We start from the raw sequence: 9997 nt of genomic DNA, 5'->3' as shown, positions 1-9997 counted from the left end.
CCGGACTGGTCCAACTTCATCTCAATGGAAAATGGAAAACAAGGACACTATTTAAAAGAGAAAATGCTCAGTATCTCAAATCTGGCCACAATTTTCTCCAATTCCAAGTATATAAAAAGATATAGGGATTTTAATTTTGAGGATCATGAATTGAGTTGCTTCGGTTTGACCTCAAAGCAACCCAATCTTGTTTTCTACATTGGTAGGACTTCAACCAACCAAAAATCAAAGAGAATGGCGAAGAATTGAGAGAGAATCGAAGAGATGAAGTTTCTGAAAATTAACCTTCGAGGGAGCTTGAATCTTGCTTGATCTTGCTTCCAATTGGCCTTGGCTTAACTTCAGGTGCTTGCGGGAAGTGAAATGGAACAAGGAAAGACTTGGATTCTTGGAGTTTCAACTTCAAAACTGAAGTGAAATTGAAACTCGATTTTCAATTGAAGACCTTCAAGGTTGTCCTCTAATGGTGAGGGTTAGGATTTCAAGTTCAAAGCTTGAGAAAGGTGTCCCTGATTTTGAGCAGAAGGGGTCTTATTTATAGGCTATGCATTTGCTTTCCACACACTTCATTCAAAATGCCAAAAATAGAAATTCACTCTTGCATGATTGCATGGGCGTGTGATAGGTCCATGGAATGATGTAATCAGGTCCAAAATTCATCATGTGCAATGCTGAAAGTGTGTCATGTAATCATGCAATGGAAATTGGAATGTGGTCATAAGATTCATCCAAATTGAGCCTTGAAGAGAAGCCGTGCACAAGTCATCCAATTCTTGGCCAAATGAGATGATCTTGAACTTTTTGGAAATGTGAGATCAAGGGGAACAACTTTCATCTTGAACACTTTTCCATTTGAAGCTTGGATCATGGTGAATTTTGATGTGGAAGTTTGGAAAATCAAACATAATTGAAAATTTTCTAAGTCCCAAGTCAAATGTCCACTTCTTCCACCTTGAATAACTTTTACTATGAGATTCAAATGGAGAAAGTTCCTTCATAAAAGTTGTATCTATTTCAAACATCTTCAATTTGGTTACAAATTTGACCTCATTTGGATTTGGCATGAAGGAGTTATGCATTTTAGAAGTTGGGGAAAATCTCTTGTTCAATGGTAATGGCCCAAAATGACCTATAATATTTTCTCTTGGCACATGCCCTTGAAAGTTGAATTTGAAGTTTATCAAAGAATAAAAGTTGGAGATGACATGTTGAAATTGATCATGAAACTTGGATGGTATTCCTCTCATAAAAATTGAGCAAGTTATGGTCCTTGGAAGTTGACCTCTTAACTAGGGCACTAACAAAATGACCTATAATCTTTCACCATAAAAAATGACTTTCCAAGCAAAAATAGATCTTTACTTCAACATGAAAGTTGTTTGGAATGTCATAAGGAGTAACTTTGATCTTGTAATAATTTTCATATGACCAAAATTGTAGGAGATATAATCTAGGAAACCCCAATTTTGACCAATTGACTCTCTCTGGTCAACCACCATGAACGAACTTGCAAACTTGAAGTTTTCTTGATCTCTTGGATTCATGGGGGATCATATATGTATAAGATGATGTATAATGAAGTATCCCTTGAAATATTTGATCAAATGTTGGGGAAACTTGCCGAGGAAGTCATACAAGATACCTAGATGAATTAGGGCTTCCAAGGCAAACAAGCTTCAAACTCTTGATGAATTATTTATCAAAATGATAAATGAAGATCATGAGGATCCATATTTGATGTCTAGAGTCAATGTGAACCATCTCTTGATTGATATCCTTGCATTGAGGGTCTCAAACCCTTAGATATGAGCTTGAGGCATTGGTTGATGCACACACTACCTTCAAAAGAAAACAAGATTATACATAGACATATTTTTGGTATTTTGGTTAGTAAACAATGAAAAAAAAGTATGATACAATCAAATGTTCTTGGTGATCTCTCCCAATGCAAACCCAATGAATAAGGGGTAAGGAGGATGCCAAAGTGTGATCCCAAAGTCAATGCATATGATGAGATAACATGAGGGATCTTAGGGTCAAAATTGGGGTCTTAAAATATTCTCAAGAGAATCTCATTTGAGTGTAGTATCGTGTATCAACTATTTCAGATTTACACTCTCATAGTCATCGCACTACAACCCAAAGGCCAAGTGGGGTAAATGGGTTACAAAGGTCCTCAGCTTCTCAGGTTACCCAAATCAATATAGTATGTGTTTTCACAATTGCTTGATCAATAATACTAAATTTAAAGGGAAACTCCACATGAGTGGTGGATTCTCAAGTCATCTTATTCGGGATTAAACTTCCTATAAGCCTTCTTGACTATACCACATCCTATCTTATTTATGTACACTCAAGTCCGGTTAAAACTTACCTCACCGCACAATGGATCACCCAAAACAAAGAATCCAAACAAACAAGGAAAACAACTAATAATAATAGCATAAATATAATCAAAATAGGCTTAACCCTCTTACAATGCTATCCCCAGTAAAGTCGACATTTTTGTCACAATGAGAATAGAATATCAAGGTATTATATTAACTTAAATCACAACACATTGAATGTTCACCAGCGAACTCTAATTTATCCAAGGGAAAGGGAAAAGATCGAGTAAAACCCTAATTGTGCAATGTAAAAACAATGCGAAGAGATCCAAGGTTCGGGGGTTGGTTATACTAAGGGAAGGTATTAGCATCCTAAGTATTTATAGTATCCTATAGGAACCCTTTGAAAGTATTTATGTTATGTTATTGTTTGTTTGCTATTGTTTCGAAATGTTTTATTGGGAAGGACCTAAAGGTTTTGTTAAGTTTGCTTGCCAAAACTTCACGGTCATGTGCCTATGTATCCTTATAAGGATTGAATCAGAGCAACTGCAGTTCACCTAACTAAGGGTAAAAGAACAATTCATAGTGATCAAGGTTCCAAAGGGGGAAGTAAGTGTTCATAACAAACACACTTACAAGAGTTACAAACTCTTACTTAAATCTAACTTGAAAAATGAAAATGACTATAACAAGGTCAAACTAGGGAACTATGGATTTCTAAACTACCTATGACATTAAGTCAATAAAGAGTTCTTTCCCTTGTATTTGGGCAAAAATATAAACAAAATATAAGCAAGATATTCAAGCATGACATCCACAAAGATAAGCAAATGATAAAGAAAGATGTTCAAGCATGACATCAAAGATAAACAAATGTTAAGTAAAGATGTTTGTAGATGTTTGATTGGCTGCAGTTTATGGTAAAACACTAGCTGTACTCTAATGTCTTGACTGATGTCATGACCTGCTTTGGAGATGTTTGATTAGCTGCATTTTGTGTTAGATCATCTAACTGTACTCTGATGTCTTGACTGATGTCATGACACACTTGAGTGGTATGCTGCAGGTGTAGCTAATACAAGATCTACTGAATGTCAAACTAGATGTTATGACATTCATCCCTGACAGCAGATACTGAGGAATAGAACAGTTGGTGTTCTGTTATAACTCAGTATTTATTTTCAGTCTGTTTATCAAGGGAATAACAGACCTGACACAAGGCCTATTGTCTGAATGTCAAACTGGATGTTATGACATTCATCATTGACAGCATATACTGAATAATAGGCAGGTTGGTTTTCTGCTACATTTCAGTATGTATCTCAGTCTGTTCTTCAGGAGAACGACAGACCATGGCATAAGGCTCTATGTGTAAATGTCAAATTGGAAGTTTTGACATTTATTAATGTAAGCTGATACTGAAGTATGAACGGGTTGGTCCTCTACAGTACAACAAATTTGTACAGTCTGTTTTCAGGAAAATAACAGACTTAACATATGGTCTATGCCTTGGACGTCAAACTGAATGTTGTGACATTCATTCCTGACAGCATATGCTAAATTGTAGGTTGTTTAGTTTTTCTGTTTCAGCAGTTTTCTCAGGCTATTCTTCAGGAATCCAACAACTGAGCTAAAATCCAGGAAACTAACAACTAAGCTACAATTAATGAACCTAACAAATAGCCTATTTGTTAGTACCCTAATATGTGGAAATTAGGTTAACTTGCTTGACCTTAATTTCAGGAAATACAAGTACAAGGCCCAAGTGCTGCAATATAAAAGGATGGCAATCCTTCATTTAGAACTCGGGGATTTTAGGCGTGAAGATTTTATTGTTCCATTTACTTCACTGCTGTATTTTTGTGTGTGTCTTGTATTAGGTGAATCTTGTGAGCCAAGCAATTATCACCTAGATGATTGCATTGGACTATGGTGTTCATTGAGTTGTAAGTGTTGTGTCACTCTAAGCTTTTAAGCGTGAGTGCTGTGTATCTTGATTAAAGCTGTTAAGCACAATCAAGAGTTGTTTGAAGTGTGACTTCACTATAAACTTTAATATAATTAAAGGTTGTAATCACTGAGGTGATTGAGGGGGAGTGAGTAGGAACTTTGATCTTAGAGTAAGATTGAAATTGCATTGGGTAGGTATTAAGTGATAGGGTTAAACAGTTGGTTTAAGGTCTGAATTAATACTACTAATAATGGATTTCCTCCCTGGCTTGGTAGCCCCCAGACGTAGGTGTGTGTGACACCGAACTGGGTAAACAATTCCTTGTGTTATTTACTGCACTTACTTTTTAAAGTTTTGCATAATACTTGTCTGCGCAGAATTGGATGTCATAACATCCCGTGTGACATCGAAAGTCTGTTAACTAGAATTTCAATGTTCAAGCATGACATCAACAAAGATAAGCACATGATAAAGAAGATATTCAAGCATGACATCAAAGGTAAACAAATGGTAAAGAAAGATGTCCAAGCATGACATCCACAAGATAAGCAAACAAAGAAGATGTTCAAGCATGACATCAACAAAGATAAGCACATGATAAAGAAGATGTTCAAGCATTACATCAACAAAGATAAACAAGTGGTAAAGAAAGATGTTCAAGCATGACATCCACAAAGGTAAGCAAATGAAAAAGATGTTAAAGCATGTCATCAACAAAGATAAGCACATGATAAAGAAGATGTTCAAGCATGACATCAACAAAGATAAACAAATGGTAAAGAAGATGTTCAATCATGACATCAACAAGGACAAACAAGGATGAAGAAGATGTTCAAGCATGACATCCACAAAGGTAAACACATGATAAAGAAGATGTTTAAGCATGACATATACAAAGATAAGCAAATGAAGAAGATGTTCATACATGACATCAATACAAAGATATGGAAGCATGATCATAAAAATATCAGGCATGGTATGTAAACACATATGTACAACATGTGAACATGAACAAAGATACAACAACATCAATCAAATATGTACAAAGTTAACATGAATGTGAATAACATGGATATATCATCATGAAGAAACAAAGGTGAATGACATAACAATGCATGAACATGTATATGGATGTCATAATACGTATGAATGAACGTGTATATGCATGAAGTAAGACATGGTTTAGATATAACATCAACTTAATCATGAAAACAAGTTAAGGTATTCAAGACATGCGTGTTAAGGTTGAATATGATCACAATCAAAGGTTCAACATCATACAAAAGGTTTGAACATGTAAGCATATACAAGTCATACAAAGACATGTTATCATAAGTTTAAAGCATTTGCAAACATATAAACAAAGACAAACACAATGGCACACATGCACACAAAGGTTCAATAATACATGAAAGAATGACATGTGAATCATGGATCAATGACAAAGTAAACACACAAAAGTTCATGGCATAGTAATAAAGTTTAAAACACATAAACATGTAAACATACATTAAAGTAAGTGAAAATTAGGTCAAAAACCAAGAGGAACATATTAACAACATCAAACAAAGTTCATATATGATACACAACATTCATACAAGTCATGTTGATCAAGAAAAATTAAAGTATCAACCAAATAAGGTCATTTGACACCCTAAAACAATCCTAAAAAGGTACCAACTTTGGACAAGCATAAGTATGTGAAAAATAAATGAATTTTTTCAAATTTTATCTATAAACCAATAGAAAATATAAACTTATCTGTTTATGCAAAATTTACATTCAATTAATAGTTGTAAAATTCTTAAATATTTTTCTCATATTCACCTATAAAATAAGAATTTAATTGATATACACCGATAGTGTAAAGAATTTTTACACTATCAGTTATTCACAACCATTGATTTATTTGAAAGGTTTGACTTTTATTTTAAACATTTAAAAAATAATATAAACGGATAATTGTGATGCATTGACCGTGTAAATTTTTTTACACTGAAAATAAATTAATCTCATAAAATAATACACATACTTTGATTCAACAAACTAACTTTCTAGTTTATCTATAAACCAATTAAAATATAATTTTATCTCACATATATTGTTTTTTCAAAATTTACATTCAACTAATAGCTGTCAAATTGTTAAAATATGTATTTTTTATTATAAAATAATTTATAAAATAACACACATAATTAGTTGTGATTCAATGAATTAATTTTTTAATTTTCAATGTTTATCTATAAACCAATTAAAAATATTAAAAAAGCTGGTTTAAAAGACAATTTTATTTTTCTTGGTCGGTTAAGGTAATTTTATATTAATTACTAGTATTATTTATCCTCAAATTTTCAATATACAATAAAAATTAAAGAATGTTAAAAAAATAAAATGAAGTTTATATAAATTTCACGAGTTTCAAGGCACATATGATTCTGTTTCTCTTTTGAAAATTGAAATCAAATAGATTTCATTCCAACTTCGCAAAATCTAAAATCTCTCCGGTAACTGACCAATTCACCCATGGAAGAGTCACAACCACCACCACCGCCACCACCGCCTCCAGTTTCGCCGATGACTATCGACGGTGCCGAGAAAGACATAGTATTCGCTAACTCGGCCGTGTTATCTCGGCGCGAGGTTCTGACTCGTCGACTTCGCCGAGTCAAACAACTCGCTCGCTGTTACCGGCGTCACTACTGGGCTTTAATGGATGAGGTAAAAGCCAAGTACAGAGACTATTACTGGATTTACGGGAAGAGTCCTTTCAAAGAAGATGAAGAAAACCCCAACGGTGTCGTTTTGGGGGAAACGGCAAATGGCACTGAAAATGGTTCTGCTGTCGGTGATGATTTCGTTCGTTGCGCTTATAGTGGATGCAAAACAAAGGCTATGGCTCTCACTAGGTTCTGTCATGCGCATATTTTGTCTGATTCGAAGCAGAAGCTTTACCGGGGATGCACCGCCGTGGCTAAAAAGTGAGTTTTTTTTTTGTTATTTATTTTGAATATATTTTTTAATTTAATGTTTTGTTTATTTGGATTTACTGGATTTTTCTAGATGTTGGCTATGTTGAGTGAAATAGAAATTCTTGATTAACAAGTGTGAATAATTGTGTTTCTTGCAATTTGGGAATTAGTGTGATTTTAGGGATTGTGTACTTATTTTTATTTTTTGGTTTTTGTTTCTTTCTTGGATTTGGTTGTGGTTTTGGGAAAGATGAATAATAAGAGAACTAGAGGAATTAAGTGGGTATTGTTTGTGGTTGATGAGAAAAAATAGGTAACTTTGTTTGTTTCAAGCTTTGAGTTCAGATCGCTTCAGAATTTAATATAAATTTAACATTTTATGAAATAAACAATCCACACTTTGAAATCTGAATAGTCCGATCTCAATCGAACGACCACAAATGCACCAAATGCGTGAATGCTGTCGAAAATTGACAGCAGGTAATCATGTTCCATTGACAAACTCAGACAGACACCATCGACGCACACCGACATTGACAGGTCGAAATCAATGATAATTTAAAAATATAGATTGATTAAATGTAATTACACATGTTGGCAATGGTGTGGAGTGTTAGGGTTCAATTAGAAGTGTCCGTGCTATATGTCAGTTATTGATTATTTTGCGTTCTTCTTGAGTGCACCCTCCTTTGTTTTCCAATTAAGTTCTGATTGATGGGTATCTGCTCAAAATTGTTTTTCCTTTTGGTTAAAACGTTACACGGCTACTTTTGCTCTTGTTTTTAACTAAAACATAAACACTTGTGGTCAATGAGGCACAAAAACTTATATAGACATTGGATATGACACCAGCACATATATACAATGATATTTGAAAAGAAAAGAAGTGATTGAATGCTACCAGACGCATCAATGTCATGTCAGTGTCCATCACCGATATATGTTGGACACCAAACACATGTCAAATTTCATATTGGCGCTACAGCTTGTAATTCTCATTTTAATGATATAATTGTAATGCAACATGGTGTGGAACATTTTTGTTCGGTGACTTGGTGTTGTCAAATATCTGCCATGTGGCGGATTTTCTGACAACCACCAGACCAACTTGTGAAGGATGCTGCTGGTGCCATGGTGTTTTATGGCAGATATGGTGGCTTTATATGGCTGATATTTGGCTTATCGCCATGGTCCGCCATCCGCTATTGATAAGACTGTTGAGACTTTAATTCACTTCTGTCAACCTCAATCTTTCTTCTGTTCACTAAGCTGAATATTAACTGTACTTGCTGAGGAATATCTTACATTGTGGTTGGTAATGGGTGGATTCAAAACCAACCAGATTCCAATATCTGCAGGACTAGTTTGATACAAAGTTCTTGAGAATGTACAAAATTGCTCTTTCTTGATCTTGTCATCTTGGCTAGTGATAGGGACTTTGGTATTACGGGGTGTCTAAGTCCCATATCAAGTAGTATGAAATGCTCGGTGAAGTACTTAAGTGATTTGATTCTTCTTCTTTTTAATAGCTAGATTTTGAGGAAGAGTTTTCCAAGTGCTTGGGTACTTATCAACTTATATACAAAAATCACCGCATGACCCCAAGCGCCAATGCATATCTGTTGAGTTCTAGTTAGTTGTGTCATGACAATGTACATGTGAAAAGGGTTCACTTCAAAACCTCACCATGTGAATATGCCATCTTGCACTATACAGTTTTTAAATTCTGTACATAAATTCTTTCTATTCAGAGCTTACACTTTTGTACCTATCTTACTAATTAAACTTAATGCTTGAATTTTACTGGATCATTGTTTTTCTCATTTATGTCAATTGTCAACAATTGGTAAATTGTTTTTTTGTCCTTTTCTGTTTTCATGCATTACATTTTGTTTTCTTACTTGTAATAATTATGGCTTTATGCAGTTTGCCAACAGGGCCATCCTACTGTAATAAGCCAGTATTGAGGTCCATGGTTCCCTGTGCATGCCCTGCTCATTACCAATTAGGTGAAAAGTGCTTGCTTCGTGCAGTAAAAAGGGCAGGTTATAATATCTCAGTTAATGGTAAGCCTAGTCCAAATTTCCATGAATTAGTTCCTGAATTTGTCCGCCAAATTCAAAATAGACGAAGAGCTGCTCGTAGGGCAATGCTACCTAAACCTGAGACTGAATAAACAAAGATTATGCTGCTGATTATTGGAAATATTATTGATTCATTGAAGACATTGCACAGTATATAGTGAGGGCAGGTTACAATATCTGAGAAAGAGTTATGACTTGGTGTTGACTGTTGAAGCATCAAGTGTCAATAAGAAATGTACTTAGATACATGTAAATTGTGAGTATTCTAGACATGTCCTTAAATTTTGCGTTTCTTTATTCTTGCTCAGTCATTTTATTGGCACCCTATGAGCAGCGTCATAAATCATAATACATTAAATTATTGCTTGTTATTCATAATAGGAATTTGTTGGTACGGATTGGGATTTTTATCCTAAAATTCTTGATGCTTATATGTTAAAGTCATTAACTTTAGTATCCGGGCTTGTTGATTTTTATATATGCTTGATGAATTCATTTGATATGTTATAGTTGAGTTTTCCTCTTAAGATTCATTAACCACTTGGATAAAAAATGCCACTTCAGAGACATTAATTTCCATTCCTCTTTTTAAAGATGTTTTCTATAGATTAAAGTATAAGTGATTTTGATATGAATAATTTAAATTACTTTATAAAGATTTTA

General features: G+C 34.2%; 1 protein-coding gene across 1 annotated transcript; it reads left to right on the top strand.

Annotated features, from left to right (window-relative positions):
• Nucleotides 1–6680: 6680 nt before the first annotated feature.
• On the top strand, nucleotides 6681–9790 carry LOC127126697 (uncharacterized). Its single transcript, XM_051055673.1, has 2 exons — nucleotides 6681–7259; nucleotides 9177–9790. The coding sequence occupies exons 1-2, from the start codon at nucleotides 6805–6807 to the stop codon at nucleotides 9424–9426; spliced, it is 705 nt and encodes a 234-aa protein (XP_050911630.1). The 5' UTR covers nucleotides 6681–6804; the 3' UTR covers nucleotides 9427–9790.
• The last annotated feature ends 207 nt before the right edge of the window (nucleotides 9791–9997 follow it).

Source organism: Lathyrus oleraceus, chromosome 3, assembly GCF_024323335.1.
Source record: "Lathyrus oleraceus cultivar Zhongwan6 chromosome 3, CAAS_Psat_ZW6_1.0, whole genome shotgun sequence".
In the NCBI taxonomy this organism is placed as follows: domain Eukaryota; kingdom Viridiplantae; phylum Streptophyta; class Magnoliopsida; order Fabales; family Fabaceae; genus Lathyrus; species Lathyrus oleraceus.
The sequence above is the reverse complement of the archived record's forward strand: the minus strand, read 5'-3'. Positions and strand labels throughout refer to the sequence as shown.

Coding starts and splice junctions, on each gene's coding strand:
- LOC127126697 (XM_051055673.1), top strand. CDS start 6,805: ATGGAAGAGTCACAACCACCACCACCGCCACCACCGCCTCCAGTTTCG. Junction 7,260..9,176: donor TGCACCGCCGTGGCTAAAAA/GTGAGTTTTTTT, acceptor GGCTTTATGCAG/TTTGCCAACAGGGCCATCCT.